This window comes from Ambystoma mexicanum, chromosome 4q, assembly GCF_040938575.1.
Source record: "Ambystoma mexicanum isolate Mex_15411 chromosome 4q, UKY_AmexF1_1, whole genome shotgun sequence".
NCBI classification, from domain to species: Eukaryota; Metazoa; Chordata; class Amphibia; order Caudata; family Ambystomatidae; genus Ambystoma; species Ambystoma mexicanum.
This window is the reverse complement of record NC_090928.1, coordinates 1143469675-1143493518: the sequence shown is the minus strand read 5'-3', so window position 1 is coordinate 1143493518 and position 23844 is coordinate 1143469675. Positions and strand designations below refer to the sequence as shown.

The window sequence follows — 23844 nt, the reverse complement described above, 5'->3', positions numbered from 1 at the left end:
CGAATTAATTGGACATTTGATTACCTCGGCCAAGGATTCACTAGAGGTCAAAGGTGACCTGTGATGCAGTTTCTTGGAAGGAGACTTCGAAGGTAACCTACCCACTGCCAATTTACCTTCACGCTCCCTCAGAGCCTTTTTTGGTCATCGCCTGGTAGGAGTTACACTCGGAAGTACGGTGATCGGTTCCGAGACACCACAGGCATATGAGGTGGGGGGGGGGGGGGGGCGGGGAGGGTCGGTGATGGACATCTTCGATCCACAGTCTCGACACTTCTTGAAGCCTGTTTTAGGCGTTGATGGAGCAGACGTTGAGGACATTTTCATAACTGCAAATTAGTGCTGAAGTTCAGTAAAGAACTGAAGCGAGCCGTAATTCTTCTAAGCTATGGCTCGGAAAAACAGAACTGAAGCCAACGGGGACACTGCCTGAGCTATTTATACTGATGATGCCATCAACAGTCAAATCTATTTCTGAAAATCAACCTTCATTCCAGTTAAAGGTGGTATTCCACACTGGAAGGAAACACTCTGAAATTCTTTACCAATCCACAATCAGACACTCCCACTCCTATAGTCCAGAAAAATGTGAAATCAGCTCAGAGCCTGGATGATATTCAGCAAATTGGAGATCAGTTGTTCATCCCTGTTCAGTTAGATGATGGGAAGGACTCTGTTCTCGCTCGAGTGGCCCTCGAAGAACATCGACTCGACGAGATGGCACACAGCTCCCCCTGTCGAAAAATAATTCCGAAGCAGCTGAAGCTGGAAGGATATTTATCATAAAATGAGGAATACGTGGGAGGACACAATCCATTCAAAAAAAGGGTTTGCATCTCTAGTTGGTTTATTTTAATGTACAAAAGTAGCATTCACACAAACTATTAATCCCAAAAGAATGGCTAAACAATGTGATTAAGCCTCCTTGACAATTTCAAGCTTCTCGTATCTGTGTCTATGGAGAGTAACCTTTAACTTCAAAATATTTCGGCACATATTACTATGTGATGGAAAGGTCAACACATGTCTCTGCTAGTTGTTTGCGGTTGTTCGATACTATAATGCTTTATTGGCTGTATTACTGCCAACCCAATTTTCTCCCACTCCATCACCAATTGTTACAGTCGGTATTGCTAGCAAAAGTGGCCAAAAAGGAATCATGCAGCCACGAGGACATAGAGGCAATTTGTTTGCACAATGGGTATGCATGTTCGCACAGCAAACAGTGCTCTGTTTTGCCCCCACTTATGTAAGAAATTAGGCTAATGCAATAATATTTCAGATTTGCAACAACATTACATTTTATGTATAGCTGAGTGCTTGCAAAGTTCTCTGTGTGTCTCCTTAATAAACACATTAATCAATGCAGGACAAAAGTACAGGAGAGAGATCACGGATTGGTGCATCGGTCTGTGTCACAAAAATGTATCTAGTAAGTAAAAGTGACAACCCGGTTTGTTTACTGGCATTGCAATGAAGTTGAAGATTGCTGGAATATGAATATTTCACTCCAGGTCAGATCTTTTTATACACACGATTGACATTTCACTCTCAATTAACATTCACGAAAGTGATAGGATGTCCCCAAGAGCATGTGCGAATTGATAGCATTAGAATTTAAAATTCTGCGCATATCTTTACAACTTTGTAGTAATTATTTTTCGATCAAATTTGTTTAAATTGTTTCAGATAATCAAATCAAATCTCTGCAACTGCATCGAGTGATATTTGAAACAATTTAAGATTATGAAACCACAGAGTTAGAAAAATAAAATATTCTGGAATTTGGCAAAAATGTACCCTTTAAAAAAATTGTTTCCCACAATATATTCCATTAACCATTTAAATCTAGAAATAGAGTTACACAATTTTCCCTAAAAGCGTGTGCATGTAGAGAGGGTTGAGATGAAATAAAGGCTTTTGACATAACTGGATTTGAACGACTCTCCAGTTCAGTCAATGAGATTGCAGACCGTTTTCAAAATATTCGGTCATCTTCAGCAATAAGAATTATATCCAGTATTGTGAAGGTGTGGATTTCGAAGTATTTAATCTCATACCTCAGACATTTGTTTATGTCAAGCATGACTATTTGATGTTTGACATTGTGATGTATAGAACTATGGGCTCGTTGGGTAAGGTACCCTTGTGTCGCTCTGTGGCCACTTTACTGTAAGGAGACAAGAGCATAGGATAATCAGACAGCCTGTTGATGGTGGGGCAGAACATTACGCCTCATTGAGGTCTCCACTGTTCACACATGGAAGTCCTTGTATGCTCCTTCATATGGGTGACATAATCCACTCCATTGCAGGGGTAGTGGTTCCAGTGAACTTCATGTTTTGTCCTCTGGGTGAGTTGCTACTAGAATGTTGCTTTCAAGGTGTATTTCAAGATCCTAATATTGCGATTTTTGTTCTCCTACCGAGGCCACTGGCATTAGGTCCATGGCAAATAATGTAGGCAACACAGGATTTCTCTATGGTGTGTGCACAAAATAAAGTAACAATCGATCAGGGTTACATTTTAATGTACAGTGTTCCTAACATTAATCAAAAATACACCCATCAATGAACAATGCCGCCAAATCAAAATTCTTAATAGTGTGTTCTGGACTCCCCAAAGACTATCAGGCCGATTCATGGAATTAATGTGCGCCGAAAATTTCGGCGCAAGCGTGCGAAAACGTGCGATTCGCAGTGAAAGAGCGATTATCGCACAGAAAACAGCGCACATCTATTCATGGAAGTCCGTGCACGCGCAAAATGTGGGATGTGCGCTGAAAAAGTGCGTGGCGCACGCTGGCGAACGTTGGCGCACAGGTCATCGAACGCCATGCGATAAGGCCACAGCTAATTCGCACATAGCGCCGCGCACATAACAAAAGTAGGCGTAACACGGGGCGTTACACGCAGAATGGGGAACAACTTGTGAAAATGTGGGCGTCACGGGGGAAGTACAGGAGGCAAGTGCGCGGAACGCCCACACGCTCGCCTACAACACGTATTCATGGAATGGAATAGGGAAAAACAGCGCACGGCCAAAGACACGCACAGGCCCATACATGTCTGCCACACGAAAGCAGGCGGTTGCGTCCCTGCACAGGAAAATAATGTGCGCCAAAGTTCTACACGCGCGAGAAGTTCCACATGCGATCGGACCTGGGGGAGCGTGTGTGTGTATTTCAGAGGTGCGTGAGAAGTTTCACACGCGATTGGCCTGGGTGCGTGTATTTCAGAGGTGCGCAAGAAGTTCCACACGCGATTGGCCTGGGTGCGTGTATTTCAGAGGTGCGCAAGAAGTTCCACACGTGATAGGCCTGGGCGCGTGTATTTCAGGGGTGCGCAAGAAGTTTCACACGCGATCGGGCCTGGGGGAGCAGGGTACCACTCACCGTCTGCCTTGCGTGTAGAAGAACGCATAGCCAACACCCACCCGCTGTGAAGTAATAGCGTGTGAACCCCAACGCCGGCATAACACATGCACCGCACCCCACAAAAAGCAACGCCCGTGCACGATACATCACAGACGCGCATACACGCTAAGGGCCTTTGGTCCAATGGAATCGCGTATGCGTGCTGACGCGCTAAGGGCCTTTCCTCGATTTACACGCTGACGTGCAGAATTTTCAGTTGCCAAATCACTCCGTATCAAGCTGACCACGCGTAAGCTCAAGGAAAAGGCCGAATTACTGCCCCCCAGAGCCCCGAGCAGCCTCCCACGAGCCATCTGCTGCTGCCTGCCTGCTGCCACCGTGCCCTGCCATTTGGAGCCTGCACATCAGCCATCTGCAGGGGTCCAGTTGCTGTGTCCACCCCTGCTGGAACAGAACACTCCCGACTGGGATACCATCACTCCACAGCCCAGCCCCAGGACCCAGTTGCCCACCCACGCCTGCCTCGGGGGTCGCCATGTCGGGGCAAACACCATCCGAGACCACTGGTGACCCCCAGCCAGAGGGGCAGAGGGCCACCAGCTTCAGTCAAAAGGAAGCTGGTGTCCTGGTGGAGCTTGTCCTGGGGCATTATGATGCCCTCTTCGGATCACCACGCGCCGACAAGGAAGGACGGGACAGGATCTGGGACGACTTTGTGGTTGCCATCAACGCGGAGGGGGTGGCAACCCGCAACATCAAGCAAGTCAAGAAGCGCTGGGAGGACTTCAGGTCCAGGACCCTCATAAAGGCCCGGCGCCTCGTGGAGGGGGGCCGGGGCAGCATGAGTACCATCCAGCTGAGGGTCCTGGAACGCGTACGCCCAGCGCTCCATGCCCAGATCCTTGAGAGGCAGACCCGTCTGGAGTCGAGCGGTAAGTGGCCAAGCATTGCTGTGTGAGACAGGGCATGTTGCAGTGTGCTGGTTGTCTGATACTTGCCTGTATGTGTGACATAGGCCATGTACACGTGTGTGTGCAGGGACATCATGGTCATGCATGTGAGACCAGTAATGTGTGAAGCACACGGTTGGTGTATGTGTTTAAATGCAACATGTGGAGCCCTATGCGGAATGGACACATGAGAGCATGCCAGTGTCTGTTCCTGACATGGGTGGGGGTGAGGGATGGGTGCTGATGCCATGTACATGTATGGTGTCCATGTCTGTGTTTCTGACCTGCGTGTCTGTGACTTGTGAATGCCATGAATGCATGACACATGTCTGTGACAATGTTCAGAATCACTGATGCAGCCTAGTTATCCTTGCATCCACTGTGTCTGGGGTGTACGAGTCCAGATGGATGAAAGTATGTTGAAGTGTGTGCATGTGATAGGCATGACCCATGATGCATGTGAGTCCAAAAACACATTGTATGCTTCAAGAGTCCCTTGGACATGTTTGCTTATGTCCATAGCATGCGCCATGCCTGTTACTGCATGTGTTTTGCCTGCACTAACCCATGTGTTGTGGAGGGACATGATGGAAGTGATCTTTGGCAGTGCCACTCATCTGCTATTGCTTCCTGTCTAGGGGACCATTGTACAGTACCCTGATGCTTGTGTTCTATGTCTCCCTCTACACAGCACAAAGTGAAGAAGAGGGCGGAGACGGCGCTGTGGAGCTAAGCGGCGGGGATGCCCCCACGGCTGCAGCGGAAGGGGTGGGTGAGCCCCCACAGGGGCTTGCAACGGCGGAAGACGATGTGGAGCCATCCAGGTTGGTGGTTTCCACAGAGGAGGAGGCCGCTACTGAGCCGCACATGGGGCCTGGTGGGGGCATCCCTGCTGGTGCAAGTGGTGCAGTCCAGGGGCAGGGGCAGGAGGCAGCACAGGTCGCCGTGGAGGTGCCTGTGCATGTCACTGTCCCCGACACTGACTGCACCACCATGCACCAGCAGGGATGCCCCATCCCAGGCCCGTCCGCAGGTAGGGGGGGGGGGGGGGGATGTCCATGTCATCTGACTCCCCTCCACCTGCGGACGAGAGGACCCCTGGCCGTATGGAGAAGGTCCCGATTGGTGTCGCGTTGCGCACGCTGTCATTCGTGATGAGGTGCGTGCTTCCCGGGGGGAGCACGCACGTCATCACGAAGAGCACCGTGGCAACATGGCCCAGTTGGGAGCGGTCATGGTCGGGGGTCTCGTACATGTGTCGGGCACTCTGGCGACCCTCTCCTCCTCTGTGGAGGCTATGCGCCAGTTGTACTCCATGGCGTCTTCCGGCCCAGATGCCACCAGGGCCCCCTGTGGACCTGCCCCGACCAATGCAGCCACCTCGGTGGGGATCCCATCCCTGCCACAGTCGGGAGTCGAGGGTCCAGCAGGGGTGGACACACCAGCAACTGGACCCCAGCAGATGGAGGATGTGACGGCATCATCGGGCAGGGCACGGGCACAACGGCGTCGGTGGATTCCATCAGCCTGGATGCCATCGTGCTGGCACAGGCAGTTGCATCGGAGGCAGCGGCAGGCTCGACGTGGGAGGCATCATGGCTCGGGGCCATCAACATCAGGGGTGCAGGCATCGGCCGGAGGGCAGGAGAACCCTGGAATGGGAGTGGCTTCCGTGTGGGAGCGGTTGGGCCAGCAGATAGGTGCGGAGCGGCAGCGGGCAGAGGAGGAACGGCTCACAATGGTCAGGGCGGAGAACTCCATGCGGAGGGCACTGAGACGGGCTGAGTGCCTCGAGGGTCTTCGCAGGGAGTTGGAGCTGGACACTGCATTATCCCTGCGGGACCTCGGGGCCAGGGAACATGCCCGCCTCCAAGCCATTGAACAGGAGTTCGATGATGCCCTGGCCCATGACAACAACCAGTGAGCCGTCGGACTAGCCCGCTGCCCTTGTAAATAGTTTTGTAGTTAGTGTTAGGTTTCCTTTGCTTTTTTATTTATTTTGGACCTTTTGGACAATGGGACACATTTTTGTATATATTTTTTTTTATTAGGTAGTGTTGTTAGATAGGTTTCATTTCTTTTGTTGGGATCATGGACCCTGGCTTGTTCATCTGTACATAGTTCACTGTTGGATTTTCTTTTTATTTTACAATTTACCCATGGAGCAATGGCTTTCGATTATTATTTTCCATAGGATTTTCTTTTGTGGACTGTGACTTTGGACACCATTCCTTTGGATTATGATTTTTGGTTTTGCATTTTTTCACGGACATGCTTCTTTTTATTTTTTTACATTCCCATTTCTGTTTGTTTATTTTTTATTCAATTTATGTTTCCTTTAATACATATTTCTTGATCAAACTTCAATGTGTAGTATCATCTCATTGGTTTCATGCATATCATGATATGGGTTTTGAGATTCACTGACACCCATTGGGTGTATGTGAGGGACATGTGTTCGTTTCCAAACTTGCAATTGGTGTTCTATCGTGTTATTGCCATTTCTAAGTGGGTGGATGCAATACTCGGGTGGGTGTTTTGCATTTGGAGGCGGACCATAGGGACCGGGGATCTTGATTGTGATGACATGTTGGCTGGGGAACATGAGTTGGGGCCTGGGGGTGGGGGTGCAGGGGGACGAGTGGGGGTGCAGGCTAGTCCCCCGTGGAGTGGGCTGCCTGCAGGGGCTGTGGAGGTTGTGGAGCGAACACCTGGGAGGACCCACACGGCCAATTCACGTGTAGTACTCCACCGAACCCCTGAAATACACGTACCCTGCTGATGTCGCGTGTGAAACTTCCCGCGCACCCCAAGATACACGTAGCCAGGACATTTGCATGTGGAACTTCCAGCGCACCCCTGGAATACACGTACCCTGCTGATATCGCGTGTGAAACTTCCCGCGCACCCCGAAATACACATACCCAGCCCAATCGCGTGTGAAACTTCTTGCGCACCCCTGAAATACCCGCACGCAGCCCATTCGCGTGTGAAACTTCCCGCGCACCCCTGAAATACCCGCACCTAGCCCAATCGCGTGTAAAACTTCCCACACACCCCCGAAATACACGCGCCCAGCACGATCGCGTGTAGAACTTCACGCACACCCTCGAAATACACGCACACGCTCCCCCAGGCCAGATCGCGTGTGGAACTTCACGCGCACCCCCGAAATACACACACCCAGCACGATCGCATGTAGAACTTCTCGCGCACCCCTGAAATACACGCACACGCTCCCCCAGGCCAGATCGCGTGTGAAACGTCTCGCGCACGTGTGTTCCCGAAACCCGTAATACACGTTCCCCGCTTTGCGTTTGCTGTTTGCCAGTCCGGTAAACTGGTACAGGGTTGCCGCAGCCCTTTGCGATGGTTTTGCGATCTTGATGGCTTTTCCTTGCGCGAGGGCGTTCTTGGGGGCGTAACTGGCGCTGCTGCAGGGTCGCTGCGCCACGTCTGCTTTTGGAGGCGAGAATCCATGAATACGCTGTGCACGGAAATTGATTTTATCGCACGCGGCTGGCGCAGACATTTGCACGGACACGCTGTGCGCCAGCCGCGTGCGACACTTTTGTGCGAATTTCCATGTATTACCCTGTTTATGCGAGAGGGGTGATTGACTCAGAGGCTTGTTGGAGGTGTAAGCATGATGTCGGCTCCTTTGAGCACTTGATCTGGGACTGTTATGAACTGAGGACATTTTGGAGGAGTGTCACTGAGAAGATTAATGAGGTTCAATTGCTGCAAGAGGATTTTGATTACAACACTCATCTTGGGTGAGGATGATAAAGTGGAAGAACTCACTTATCCACATAAATGCTGGTTTTTTAGGGCTGCAAATTCGGCGAAAAAAATCATTTTGAGAAAATGGAAATGTGAAGAGAGGCCAACCTGTTCAGAATGGGTGGAGGACTTGAGGCAGGTTGCCAGGATTGAGAAGGTTATCCTTCGCATAAACAAAAAAATGAAATTGTTTGATGAAATGTGGGGTGGGTTTTTGGAAGGCATGTGATAAGTAGGTCTGTTATGCATTTTTAATTCTGTGAAGGTTGGGGATGGTTAGGGGGGTGTGGATTCTCCAATTACAATGCTGATAAGTTTGATGTTTGTATGATTTCTGTAAACTTCAATACAAAATTAAATAATTAAAAAAAAAAATACACCCATCAAACTCCTTTACAACATCAGTTAAAATATGGCAAAATGTCGGATATTTTCCCTGGCCAGTGCTACTGCACTGAGGAAATCTTCAACATGTCTGTATTAAACCTGGTTGGTTTGTGTGGATACTATCATGAATGGTTGGAGTCAAACTGCTTATAAATATTTTAGCAGAAGCTTTATTGCAGCATCTCTTTGTTGAACCATGTATAATCAGTGAAAAAGACAAGAGCTTAAGTGAGTATCTGCTATGCAACCTGCTCAGTTGCGACAACCAGGCAGCCTGTAGGAATGGAATATCTGGTCTTCAGTTGCAATATTGGCCGTTGGTTGCTGTTTGGGGATGCTTAGCAGGCTAGTGTGCCATGCTCACTATAGCATTTCCGAGGAAACCGAGTCTGTCAATTAGGAACTTTACGTATATGCTCAATTATGGTGGATAGTTCTGGGTTTGCCAAAACGTTCACCCCCTATAAATTCTCTTCTCTCTAGGTATTTGTGGTTGGAGTATTCAGAACGAAATATGATGGCTAAGATTTACTTGTTATCACGTCGTACTGATGAAGTACTTGAGGCAGCCTGTGACAGGAGGGAAGAGCAGCTCAACTCTTTCGACTTCCATGATACCAGGCTCCTCCATGATCAGTCCCCCCTGCACTGCCTCTGGCCTATGGCGCACTTAGGGGCTGATACTGCAACTCTACAGTCCTTTGCCTCCTTGCACTTACCCAGAGCCGCGCTGCCCTGGCTACACTTCCCCTTTACCGCTCCCTGGCATTTTCACAATCTGAATGACACAAGGCCTAGTAAGATTGTCGGTCTTGTGCTCCCACTGTCTTCCCTCCCTATCTTGTCATGCCTAGACAAACTGATGCCTCACGGGTTGGTCTATCGTTCTTTGGTATCAAAAGCCTGGGCCTGACCTCTATAAGGGCCAAGCTTCTCTGTGGATTGTGCGTTTTGCCCTAAAGGAATTCCAGCTTGTTAACACACAGCATTCCTGGCTTCTTTACAGTGGCAGCAGCATGGCTTCTGGCAGACAGATCGCAATATCTCCTTCCCAAAAATATAGAGGGGCTTTTGGGCACTGTAAACGGCTCATGTTTAAGAATGCACTGATATAACTTTACCATTACCAGAGAAAACAAACCATCAACGTGTTAATGCCATTATACAGCACCAAATCCTTTGATGAATAAACCATTTTTTTTTATATGCATTTTGAACCTAGCAAACACATAAAAAATGTACATATCGCAAGGAGCCCAACGTGGCAAATCATGGGAAACTTTCATTAAACCGAATTGGCACATAATGCCAAAATAGACATCACATTTCTAATAGAAAAACACAATTTTTAGGACACCACTTGAAAGCAATTTCGTTATGTTTGCGGGCTTCCTTCTAAAGGCAGTAATATTTATCGTGCACATTAACAGCTCTTTCCATATGTCTCCTGCACCAAACAATTTCCACTAATCCTTTTCCACTGAATGAGAGGATAGCATGCGTTTTTGGCCAAATACTATATTAAAATATATATCACACTATAGCTGGAACTTAGTTCACCTGCTCGACCGAAGAGATTTGCACTCAACCCATGTCGACAGGTGCCAGAAATCTTACTAGTGCCTTCTTATGCAGTAAATAAAAAATTAAAGTTTCAAACATTCCAGTATTTCATTGTACTCGCCAGAATGGTCGAGTACCATGTAAATGGTACTCATCAATCATAAAAACTACTTGACAATGCAAGTGGTAGAGTAGATTTTACGAGACCTGCTTTGGGCAGATTAAGTAACATGCCACCATGACATGAATAATTATAACACAGAAGGACACGCGTTGTACAAAGTTTCCATGCTCTTTACCCACAGATATGGTCTTCTTCCAACAAACCATTTTGAATGCAGATCATGTTCTTATGAAACCCTGCAGACCGCATGGTCATGAGCACAAACATGCAAGTCCCATCACAGAGACACAGACACCTCCCTAAATTCGCACCTCCCACTCCTTTCCATGAATTTCGGTTCAGATAGCACATGGCTTGCACCCAAGTGCTTTTAAGCATGCTCCTAATCAACCTAAGGTTGGGGACAGCAACCCAACAAATCGTAAAATCTAGTTTTCGATTTTCAAAAGGCCCACAAAACATATGGAAAGGTCAGCTGAAGTAAATTTTATGAAAATTGGTCACATACATATTCATTGTGGACCTCTGGAATACCCATTTGGCTATTACTATTCTGTGGGTAGTTCGAACTCTTCCAGACCATTCAATTACAATGCAGAATTGATATCCCACTGTGCCCTTTCTGTGCCCACTAGAAAGACTTATCACCCTCCCTGCTGCCTTCAGTGGTCACGGTTCCTTTCAGGTGCTCTTGTTGTCCCCCTTCCCGTAGACCATTTTATTTACTTTGATAAGTTTTCTTTTATTGTACATGATCTTTGTTTTTTGTACTCATGTGCATGAAAGGTCTGGAAAGAAATAGTTTTAATGAAATTCATACCATCAAGGGTCCAGGGTGAACAATAGCTCCCTTGGATGAGTGACAGGACCTGCATTTGGACACCCTAACTCCTCCTCAGAACGCCTTCCAACTCAGTCATCCTTCTTACTCAGTCTACATGCTTAGTCCTACCAAGTGAGGAGGAGTGAGATGTTAGGACTAAGAATGAAGACCGAGAAGTGAAAAGGAAATGCAAGGAGATGAAAGGAAGATGTTCTAAAGTGGATTTTAAGATGTTGTGCTTTCTCCTCACACCTTCCCCTGACTCCTCAGTCACCCACAATCACCAAGTCTACTTTCTTAATCCTAACAAGTGAGCAGAAGTAAGATGTCACTTCTCACCTCAGCCACCGTGGAGTGACGAGGAAGACTGGGGCGTGACAGCACCACTTGGAGAAAAGAACAACCTAAAGTGGATTTTAGGACGTCCTTTCTCCTCTTACATCTCAGTCCCCCTCACCAGGTCGTCATTATCATTCCTAACCACTCACAAATTGTGGATGTGTTATGCAAGTAATCTTTGATCAAAACGACATCCATATTCTTCAAATAAATACAAATACATCACAATGAAGAGGCCTGAACATTGCACTCAAGGCCCGGAACAACGTACGGCACAAAACCAAGGTCAGTCTCTGAAGGAATTGTGAAAAATGCACAACAATTGAAATCAATACCATCAGTATGAATTAGGCGAATACACATCACTATATACAGTTGTGGATATACAGGGCACGAATACGAAGCACATTAGAATGAGAGGGGAGCAGGACTATGGAGGTAGGAGAAAGGAGGAAGCCCAGAAGGCACATTAATGGATCCATTTTCAGGCATTCTTATTTCTGCTCCTCATGTCTTCTCCCTATTCAGACATCGTCCTCATTCGGAAGTATTCCTTCTTTCTCCATACACCTCGGCCTTCTTCACTTAGGTGCATCACTTTAGTAATAACGACGGTTCATGAGTGAGGAGGAGTGTGGAGTAAGAAGGTGGGAGGAGAAGAAGAACCAACAATGTCAGGATGCCCTGCAGTGAGCTGTGTACTCCCAGCAAGGTCAGTCTGCATGGGCGAATGCCAAAAATACACAAATGATGTGGCACACTTGGCATGAAAAACACTAACACTGCATGAAGAATATTGTGTCCAACAGTCATACAAACGCACTGGAAAAATAGATGATAGAATGAGGAAATAATACAAATGAATACCTGTATACTACTTTCCCACATTTTTGCTAATGAAGGAGCATTACTCTCCACTGTACAAAAACCATCCTAGTAAGTCTAACGATTAAACATCACACGCGGATCAAAAGAGTAAAGGAATTCTTAGTAGTGCAGTAAGTGTGCGAGCTGACCACAGGTGGCTTGGGCTCTACCACCATAAGCACACACCAACAAGAGCAAGACATAAGGTGATCACACTCATTCGCCCACCATACACATTACTGCATAGTACTGCAGCAGTGGTGGTGGTCTGCATGCTGGATAACATAAGGAGACCAGTGGATGAGGATGGTGTTGGCTAATACATTCTGCACCAATGACTAGGCCATTCTACCGAATCATCTAAAAAGGATAGAGATCTCACCCCTTGACGTTTGGCCTATTCTATAGGAATGGGAATATCTGTGTCCCCTTGAGTCACAGCCATTAAACACAATGTTGTGCTTTATGCAGCAGGGGTCGACATCATCCTGCTGAACCTTAATTATAACATTAGGCCCTAGCAAACTCCTTGCCTTATCCTGGATAGGTTAATGGCAGCTAGATAGTCCTCCCTTAGTAGGGGCGCGTTGGGATGGTAGCAAATTCGGAGATTGTGTATTTAAAGTCTGTGCCTTGATGAATAGCATATGCACATTTGATACCCCCCTCAGACACTGTTGGGTAAATAGATGGACTGGAACTACTATCGATGCTATGTGGGCCCGTGCCACTGAGAATTACAGATTGACAGATCCAAATGAAACAGTGTCAAGACATCTCAAAGCAGTTTCCAGAAGAAGTTTTTTTTTTCAACTGAGGCTTCCGCGGACATTGTACCCGGGGTAGACTGGCCTATAGGGAACTCTGGAGATTTCCTGGTAGGTCTCTCCAGCATGGGCCTCTTATTATTTTATTTCCAAATGTTCTCCTAGGAAAATGGTTAGACTGGCTGAAAATTTGTAATTTGGGGCCAGTTTGATAATTATTTCCAGGGCCTCCTTTAGTTCCCAGTCCACCCTTGCATTCCACTCCATAACCCGTTGCCACGGTCAGATCCTGGTTTTAACAGCTTTGTTTGGGAATATTTAGACACACATAACAGTACATTGTCCAGCCCTCTGATCAAGACCCAAAAGCTAAGCCCATCTTGTGAATATTGGCCAAAGTGGACTTCATGATCCGATACTTGGTTCACAGAGTCATCTCGGAAATAAGGCGAGTCGTGGTGCACAGGGCCTCCCAATCTAAATATGGGGCTAGAACCCTTTCAGCTCACACTGCAAAACTATGCCATAAGCATAGGATCCATCAGTAATCATGTAAACTTCAGAAGGAAGCTTAAAAAGGTTCTCAAGACCGGGTCACACTTTCTATGCTGCATTTTGGGGTTAAAGGCCTAAAAAAAATAATCTATGCAGTGGTGAAATGCTCTATAAACTGAATACATGCATACATGTTGTGCTTGTGCAATAATTGATCAGTCTCCCGAGTGCTTTAAACAATATTAGGCCAAAATCCAAGGAACAACAAGCAAACAGCAATGCATTTCACCCTTCACTGCCAGAACCTCCTCATGCAATGTTAAATTGTGTGACCCCCACCTTTCAGTAAGAATTTAGAACAGTTATTGAAAGCCCAATTTATCAAACTCAACAAATAATAACGTTATTGATAATCCATCAAACAGATTAGATTGCCTTTATCCAAACCGATCGCTGGTCACATATGATTCTAACAATTCATGCTCTTCATCTGCATAATCTACCATCGAATTAAAATGTAAAATCAAATCTTGCAAATCAGGCCAAGCGGATTGCTAATCAGCAGGGACACACACAACCCTTAGAAAGCAGAATCAAATATGTTGTTCATTGATTAGCTTTTGTCAGTCAAATGAAGCTTTTCATTTGCCTATAAACATTACCCAGATGATTTGGACGAATCAGGGTTGAAAGGCCGTGACGGAAATGCTCCAGGGAGAAAAGACAGCAGATTTTTTGCTTTAAAAACCACCTTTGGTCTTTTCTCCCCTGAATATTTACGACTTGGCCTCCGCCCCGACCCCCACCCCCACCTACCTTGCGGCGGCACACTTCGCTGTGTGCCGCCGACTCGCTACATCCCTGTGACGCCTGTTCCCTTTCACTTCCATGATCAGGAACCAACGCCGCAGGATCCTTTCATTTAAAAAAAAAATAAAAAGTAATTCTTTTTTTCGGGGCCTGCTGCGGTGGACATCCCCGCAATCCCCACTCACAAAATACAAGGGTGCAGGGGGACGCCCCCACAACCCACAAATGTGGGATTTGGTCGAACCTTTCCAGCGTTCAGTATTTTTTCGAACAGCCGAAATTCAGGCAAATCTCCAATTCGATCGTTTATTCTATGTCATTTTGGAATATTCCGATTTGGACTAGGTCTCCCATGAGCATGGCTAAGGTTGATGGGAGTTGTAGTACAAACATCTTTGTATTTCAGGCTATAAACAAGTCGCACTTTGCTCTTGATGTTTACACTTGTATTATCTGGAATGATTTACATCTGTAATTTTATAATGTAGAATTTAATAAGCTAGGCATGGCACAAGCTAAAGGCTTTCTTCCAATACCTGATTGACAACCATCTATTTTAATAAAAATCTATTTAGATTCTCTGCACTAAAATGAAGATCTTGTTTGGGAATATCCTGAAAACATGGAGTGGATTTGTGCCTTGGGAAAAAGACATGGAGATCCCAAAGGTCTATAATGAGGCATTTCGTGTAGTTTCCAGTGATGTCCAACAATGAATTAATTAATGCCGTAAGTGAGGTCATGGGTGTGCTGTGAAATGGGGGTGCTCAGAGAGAACACTGCTGTATTTCGAGGGTTTTGTTGTGTTAAACCAACACCGTAAGTTTTTTCACTGAACCTCGATATCTATTATGTTAATTATAGGGAACAGAGAAAAGGATTGTGAAGCCACCGTCTACTGGCAGCAACGCAGAGCTTCTGTTCGCTGTTATGCAGCCTATGTTTTTTAATGTTTAAACGCTATAAAGGGAACTCTAAATTCACTTATGCCTGAGAAAATGGGGTACAAATGCATCTGGACTGGAGGGAACTATCTGCATCTCATCTGTGAGCAGAAGCCCTACTGCCATTAATAGGTGGTTGGAAAAGTCTGCCAACAATACTTGATACAACTTTGAAGGGACCAATATGTGCAATTTAAGCAGAGGTTTAGAAGGTGGCATTGTACAAATATTTGACTTGGCGCTGGAAGCCCTTAACTATCATGAAAAATGACAGAAGCTTCCACCACTGCACTACGGCTCTCCTGCTTCCTGTCTGGAGGGGGCGGGGGGAGATGTAGAGGTAGAATGAATATATATTGTGGGCAAAATGCATTTGGGAAATGTGGGTGTACTGTTGCTAAATTGCATCTACTGGATTGGAATTACCCTGCAAAACCAATTGCAAACTTTCTGGCTACATACTCAATTTTTCAAAGAAAGTGTGCTCTAGAAGGCAACATTTTAATTATTAATAAATGTTCTCTGCAAAAAAGAACTTCCTTTGCTTGGTTCGGGCCCACTCTTTACGCTTGGTTGCTCTGGCAATTTGTGGGAAATGTTTTAGCCCTTCCAATTAAAAAGCAAATCACCAACCACCACTTGGTAACTTGTTGGTGCATGAATGGGTATGAATGTATGCGTGCAAGGCTGGAGCCCGGGCAACAGGTATTGGAGCATGGACATTTTATGATAGGTTTTACCGATAGTTTTGGGCAAAGCCAACTAGATGAATTGTATTAAATGGATGAGGGTTTGAGATGGGGGGGGGGGTTAAAGCATAATAGGGCAGGCAGACTGGACATTTTCTTTCTGTGGCGTGGCATTTTCTACTCCCATAAGGGGCAAGGCCAATATAATCTGTGCTCTTACAGGAGGAGGGTGGGGGCACTTGTGCAGCCAGCAAATAACATTTTCCTCACTGTAGTGTTGTATGTTTTACTCGATGGCAAAGTCAACATGATCAGCCATCTTGCATGGTGGAGCTGGGGTTGAGCAAGGATTTCTGCAGCAGCAATAACATGTTTTTCTTCCTGTGGCAGGAGATTTTTACTGGCATTAAGGGCAAGGCCAATAACCAAATGTTCGTATACGGGGTAGTGGCATATACTGACAGCATGAACACGTTTTCTTATGGTATCACTACCATGTGTTATATTACTGGCCACAGAATTAATTTGCTGGTACATTTAGGTGTCAGGACTCGGGAGCCAGGCACAGCCCCCTGGTTTCTACGCTAGGTGAAAGATTTAAGGTTTGATTAAAACACATTTACATCTTTCACCGAGTACATTGCGTGATTAGAATGCGGCAGGGCCCATAAGGCAATGCTTGGGGCGATGTTTAGAGCAGTTAACAGCACACCTATAGATACAGCGAGGATGTGTAAGCAAGAGATGATACACATGACCAAATGCGGCAAGGATGTGTAAGCAGGAATGGTTTATAGTGAAAAGGTCGAATGAAAAAAAGTCGAATGTCAAAATCTCGAGAAAAAAAAAAACAAAAAAAAAAGAAAGAAAAAAATCTCGAAAAAAGTCATTTTTTATGACTTTTTTTTTCGAAATGGGGGTTCCCCCCCAACCCCCTCCTTTTTTTTTGTTTAACCCATTTTTTTCATTCCCGGATCCCAAAATAAATATATAATTAAAAAAGAGGGAATTCGACTTTTTTTTTCCGAGATTTATTTTTCGAGATTATTGTCATTTGACCTTTTTTTTTTTTTTTCCGAGATTTTGACTGACCACCAGCAGGAATACATCCAACATGTACAAGGTCATAACAGAAAATGTACTGATGTAATAAACTGTTTCTTGTTCGTTAGTTTACCAAAAAGTTATAAAAGGAATGCTCGGACTTGGATCCTCAATTGTTCCCATGCATAGCAATGAAAATAAACTGTTACATGTTGCAAAACCTAAATCGCAGAGTGGGGGCTTGTTTGCTTCGTCACTAACATCTAAATACTGGTTTGCTAGAGCTACCAAATCAAACAAGGTTCCGTCTTCCAGGAATTGCAGGAATGTAGAAACACAACTTTCTAAATTCATTCAATAGCAACCCAGATTATACAGAATATTCCCGTTGGTTACAACAACCCCATTTTACCATAGGCCAATCACCCTAATTCAGTATTGCCAAAAATAAGCAGGTACATCATTGTGGCTAGTCAATATGTAAGGAATACAAATATTGTTCCTTTCTTTTATGCACCTTCTTATTCCACCTACCTGTTGCATCTTTTCCAAGTCAAGGCTGGGTCTGGAGGCTTTGTCCCCAAAGCACTGTTTGTGTCTCTTAAATGGCATGCCCTGTTCAAAACCCGGCCCAACACTTGCGTAGATAAGAGGCCTAGAGGAAGGATTCCGAATAAGCGGCTGGAGTCTCTTTGGAGGAGAAGCACTGAAGGGTACAGGGCTGGGGGTTGCGTGCAGTCCAGCAGCCTGCTCCACAGGCTTGAAGGACATCCCGCACAGGTTTTTAACCTCCTCGTCACTGGAGGATGTAGTGTCGCTAAGGCAACCGAGTCTGCCGACCTGTGACCACTTCCGCTTTTCAGCGGCGAACTCCCTGCTGATGCGCTCCAGCTCCTCTTCAGAACTGTGACGATCCAAACTGGCGTGGAAGAGGGCCCGCACCGTGCAGCACTGATTCTCCTGGTTCTGAAGCTGGTTGATGGCCAAAGGGGTCAAAGTGCAATTTCGTCTTCTTTCTAAAAGGGAATAAATGAAATTATTTTCAGGGGGCACCTTCCAAGAGGAGGCATTGTCTGAGCGAAAAACCTATTGCAATCCGTTGAACTTGACAGCCTTAGAGGAGCAATTCAGCAACTGATTAGCATCAGAACGGTACAATGTGAGCACACACAAATCATACCTAGACAAAATAAACAGCATGTCCTATGCATTGACCAAGCAAGAAAACATCTTCAAAAATACCTTTAAGTACCAAGCCCATCCAGGCATGTAAAGACCAGGAAAAATATAAGTTAGCCAACTAAACTGTCAGTGAATATTTTCTAAGCAGTTTACTCAATACTTACTCAAAAAAATAAATGAACTGCTCGAGAACGGCTATTTAAACATTCCAACTGCTTGATAAGGGCTTGAGAAAGGTTTAGCAAGCATTTTCTTTTGTCTAGGGATATCACAAAGACCCATCCTCTGGCCGGTGGGCTCCCTTCCAGAGGCTGACCCCTACCTAGTCAACTGGGTTGTACTGTCCAAGCTGCCGAGTCAACTTTCTACATCTCAGCCACCTCCCCAGAAGCAGATTCTGGATTTTCTTCACTCACTGCTTTTAAGGAATCCTCCCCATATCCTACTAATGAGACTTAGTAAAGCCTGTCCACCATAACCCATCCCTGGACACACATCGAACCTATAGATTTCTACCCCTTTTTGCGGATCACCCACTGAAATATTTACTATATTGAGAACGCCCTCTCAATGCAGACCCAAAACACATATCTGCTATTCCCTTCTGCTGAAATAAATAAATGGATTCCATCCCACATGCAGGACAGAAGCCAAGCTGCACTTCACCTCCTCTTAATACCAGATGCAATACAACACCATCAAAAAGTTAATTCCCATAAATCCCCTCAATTCCAAACCAACTCGGGTTCAGACCAATGTGATATGATAGGTTTTATATAACGTGCTTAATACCCAGAGGTTTCTAAGTGCGGACCCAGCTATCGAACCTCTGTTGCTCCGTGTCATCTTGCTTCCAAGGCGAGCACATTGCCGCCGAGCTATCCTCCCGAGACAAGCACAAAATACATTGGATAAAAGCCATTTGAGCATTTTAATTGTATTAGATTGTTTAACTTTTTTTTTTAACTCTGCTAATGCTACTCAACTTCTGATGGAACTGGACCATGAGGAGTATCCCCAACTACAATCAGCTAATGAATGCTTAGTGGCAATTAAGGATACCAATTTCCTAAAAAAGTATCAGAACAAGACAGACACTAGACATAAATCAAAATCCAAACCATATGACAGTCTTTCTGGCCGTAAAGGTTTGGGAATTGTCCAATAGGTCAGGAATCTGGGGATTATGATTGAGAATACCCTCTCTTTAAAGAGTGCAATAAAAAGTGCAAGGTCCAAATCCTGCTTCTTCGTCATTAGGTTTCAGCCCTTCTATTGGAATTTCCAAGGCAGCATACAAGAGAAATTGACCACAAATGCAGGCTGTGTTGTATTTTTCTGTATTTTATTTACAAGGCGCTTTCGGCAAAGTGACGCACATGGTGACAAGTGAATGCAGCATAATGTACAAACCAAGAGGAGAAAAGTTAAAAAGTGGATAGAAGATGATTGTTTAGGTGTGTGTGAAACAGAGTAGGAAGGAACAGATTGGATGTGAAGTGGCAAAGCATTCCAGAACTTGGGAGCAAGAAGACAGCATAAGCGTAAGCAAAATTGGGCACACGGGGAGGGGGGGCCTAGGAACAGATAAAATAAACTAGGAGCGAAGGGAACGAGATGGGGTACACAAAGAATCCAGTGAGCAAAGGTAACCAGCGGCCAGTCCATGGATACATTTGAAAGCAATAGAGAAAAGCAACACAGAGAAAACAAAACTGCAGACGGGATTCAAAAGATAACCAGCAAAGAAATTGAAGAGAAGAGGAAATAGAAGAGTGAGGGGTGCGGGGATGGGGGGTACCGCAGAGTGTGAAAATGGCCGAATTCAAAATGGAATGCAAGGGAGCAAGATGTGAAGCAGGGAGACCAACAAGAAGACAGGAACAGAAGTCAAGATGGAAGAAGACACTGGTAGTGATCAGAGGTTTAGTGGCATGAAAGGTGAGGAAGGGACGAGCTTCCCGAAAGTTAAAGAGATGAAAATGGCAGGACCGAGCGATGTAAGTTATTTAAAGAAAAGGAGAGCGAAGAATGAAAGAGAATGCCCAAGTTGTGGACAGAAGATGAGAAGGAAAGACGGTCGGAAAATTAAGGTGAGGAATTGGTGAAGGAACAGAAGTGGCATGGAAAGAGTATTTCTGTCTTAGAAGTACTGAAGTGTAAAAAGCACGAGTGTATCCACCTTTGAATTGAGAGAAGGCAATGCGAGATGGAACTGTGAGGAGTGTCAGAGAATGAAAAAAAAGGAGATCTAGAGTTGGGAGTCAGCATAGAAGTGTGATGACATCCCAAAAGAGGAGATGACAGAAGACAGGAGAAATGTACAGTGAGTAAAGAAGAGGCCCCAGTACTGAGTCTTGGGGGATCCCATGAGCAAGAGGCAAAGAGGGGAGTTTAAAGCCACCCCATGCAACAGAGAAAGACTGGTCACATAGATAGCACCTAAACCCAGAACCGGAGAATTCAAGGGAGTTTAAAGTGGAAAGAAGAGTATAGTGGTCCAAAGCACCAACGGCCTCAGATCAAGCAGAATGAGGATAGAAGAAAGTTTAGACTGCCTAGCGGGTAAGAGGGTTAGAAACAGAGAATGAAAAAGACGAAAACCTGATTCAGTTGGAATTATTATAAAGATAGGACGAGACTCGAGTATAAACCACACGTTCCAACATTTTAGACAGATCGGTAATCAGAGAGAGAAAGGGCAGTAGCTTGAAGGTGCAGAGGTACCTAGTGAGGATTATTCACAAGTGGGAGCATGACTGCAATTTTAAAGTTGGTGGGAAAGGTAGCAGATGAAAGAGATTGATGAATTAAAGAGGTTTGATAAGGTAATAGGCAAGGAAAGAGCCTAGTAATATGGGATCAAGAAGAGAAGCAGAAGGGGGTGCACGCACAAGATATGACGCAGAATCGGATATAGAGGAGAATGTGGAAGAAAGAGGAAGAGAGAAGGAGGATGGTATGCTGCTAGTAGATGAAGAGGAGGAACGAAGACGTGCAACCTTAGTAATGAAAACATTTGCAATGTCAGAAGGTGTAAGTGAGGAAGAGAGGTGTCAGGAGCGAGGACAGAGAATACGATTACTGTAGCGCATTTTATATCAAGTATCATCCCAGATTTAACAGGTTAGGTCAGGTCAATTGTTCTAATCTCCATCAGAACGAGAAGCGTTTACTGGAACTTACCCCCTGCGGTGGACAAGTATGTTGGTCCTTTCTTAGTGTCAATGACAAGCTCTAAGGCAGATATGACAGACATGTAAACACCTATTTTGAGTACATTTACACTTTAACACAAATCATTTTTAACCATTTATCTTATGTATACATCAGCCTGCAGATATGGTATCTAACCTGAAGTATAGGTAACAGGTTATAATCAAAATTAACTGCGTCGCTAAGTCATTTCATGGCATCACTCATAATGGACGTCATAAAACAGGGTTAGACAAAATGCAACGCAGGTGGTGCTTTGAAACCTTTACGAGTGGTAGGTTGTCAGAAACGGGAAGGCATTCCCGTTGTCTATGAAGGCAAAACGGCTTCGGTGACACAGCCTCCGCCGCTGTTGGAAGTTGCCATGGAAATTGAAACAATGCAGAGCGCTTGCACAATGTTCTGTGCGTCTCTCGCGTCAGCATTCCAGCACGGCGTGTGTTGCCATTGCAACAATTCTCAGGAAGTTAAACAAATAGGAGTTGCGCAGCATTCAGGGTGCTTCTTATTGAAGTTCTGTTAGCCAGTACAGCAACTCTTCGTTACTTCGTTCCCTTGGTTTTGCTCTGGTTACTGACATTGGCCGGACTCCTGTTTTTTCATCTGGATTACCCCTGGATACTGCACATTATTCTCCACACTCAACAGACCATGTTGACGCATTCAACGGATTGTTTCCTCCGTATGGATTCTGGAATTTCTTTTTTTGGATGCTCTGCAGTTACGGACTGTCACCATTTGCTTCTTCCCACACTTCTTGCCTCATCACGAGTTTGGCGATAACCCTTAAATGCGGTGGTAACGCTATTACTGCTGCATTTAAGGGTCCGCCAAATCACGAGCTTGGCGGCTTTACCCCCAGCTCTGGGCTGGGGGCAAATTTGCTGCGATTTTGCTGATTCTTGGCGCTATTACCGCTGGGAAGAAAGGGGACTTACCGTTCCACCAAACCTGTGATCCGGCGCTAATAGCACCCGGGGGTTTGGCGGTAGGGCTAATAACCCCGGCGGCAATACCACTGTGGTTAGCGCCCAACTCGTGATGAGGCCCTTAGTGCGTTCTCGTTCCGCCTGCGGTAGCTTTTACCAACACTACTAACCTTTTCACCTTATTCATTGTCTACTAAATTCCTGCACAATATACTTTGCTCGTTATTTGGAGGAAAATACTTTTCCATTCAACCCTGTGTGTAAACACATCAGTAGGTGAGAGCTGGTATCCTTATTATTACTGTTATTTAATGATTTATATAAAACGCAGTATTTCATGAAGTGGGATTTACTTTACAGAGTACCACCATTTCATTAACTTGCTACCCATCACTTGGTTTTCATCCATCCAGAAACTGACCACAGTAAACCCAGGTTAGTTGAGGTGGAAGTAAAGTGTGTTTTTTCATGATTTAACAGGTTATATTAAGCACTAATCTTGCCCCTTTCTTTCCTGCTGGTGTACCATGATGGTTTCTGGCTCTTTCATACGAACCACAGGATCACCCATTTGATAATTACAGGGTGAAGGTTTATTTCATAAGAAAGATCACCCTCTTTGTAGGTTTGCAGAAGTAGAGTAAATATGATCGACTCACATTCTGACAAAATAAGAAGACCCAATTCATTCATCGATAGAATGGCAGAGTCCAGAGCAGCACTAGCATAATTGGTTACAGATATACGTAAGGACATGTCTTCAGCACATGCTTCATTCCATCAAATCATTGATGCATTACACAGCATGGCACATTCCCTTCTGCATGACAATGAATTTGGAACCAGTGCTGCTGCACCTGGTGCGCCAGGTTCTTCCGCTCCTGGATCCAGTCGCGTTCCAGTGGTACTAACAGCTGCGTTCCCTCAAGCCCCTCCAGAAAGATTTTATGGTGATCCTAAGACTTATCATACCTTCAACCAATATAAACTTCATTTCTTATGGCATCCCAACTCATTAGCTGATGCAACGACAAAAGGCGCATTTGTTCTTTCACGTCTAGGTGATACAGCCGTCACCTGAGCTAATCTGCTTTTAGAGGCCAATAGTCCCGTTTTATATGATTTTGATGCCCTCATTGTTACTATAAATCGATTCCTTGACACCCGGTACAAATCTCAATCCACAGAGCTGGAATGTTTTGAGCTAAAACAAGGCAATATCTCTATATTGAAATATCTGGCTCGTTTTAACCAATTAGCAGCTGAGACCAACTGGGATGGAGGATAAAAAAAAAGCAGCACTATTCTATAAGGGCTAGTCTGACACATTTAAAGACATTTTAGCTACGGTTCCTTTTGTGACAGATGGTTTTTCTGATTTGGTTCTTCAAATAGATGCCCGTATAATAGAACGAAAAGGTAAAAAACGGTATCCTCCACTAAACCAGAGGTACCCACTACTTATATTAGTACAGAATCCGAACCTATGCAAATTGGATCCATTAGTAGCCCCTTACCTAACACAGAAATGGAACATACAAGGAAGGACAATCTTT

At 45.2% G+C, this 23844-nt stretch overlaps 1 protein-coding gene across 6 annotated transcripts in view; it reads right to left on the bottom strand.

Moving 5' to 3' along the window:
- LOC138468255 (uncharacterized) overlaps positions 1 to 23844 on the bottom strand; it is a 733586-nt gene that overhangs the window by 424466 nt on the left and 285276 nt on the right. For all 6 annotated transcript variants that reach the window (XM_069608732.1, XM_069608731.1, XM_069608730.1 and 3 more), the window contains one exon: positions 17496 to 17977. In XM_069608732.1, coding sequence (XP_069464833.1) covers positions 17496 to 17977 — 482 coding nt within the window. The remainder of the gene's footprint in view (positions 1 to 17495; positions 17978 to 23844) is intronic.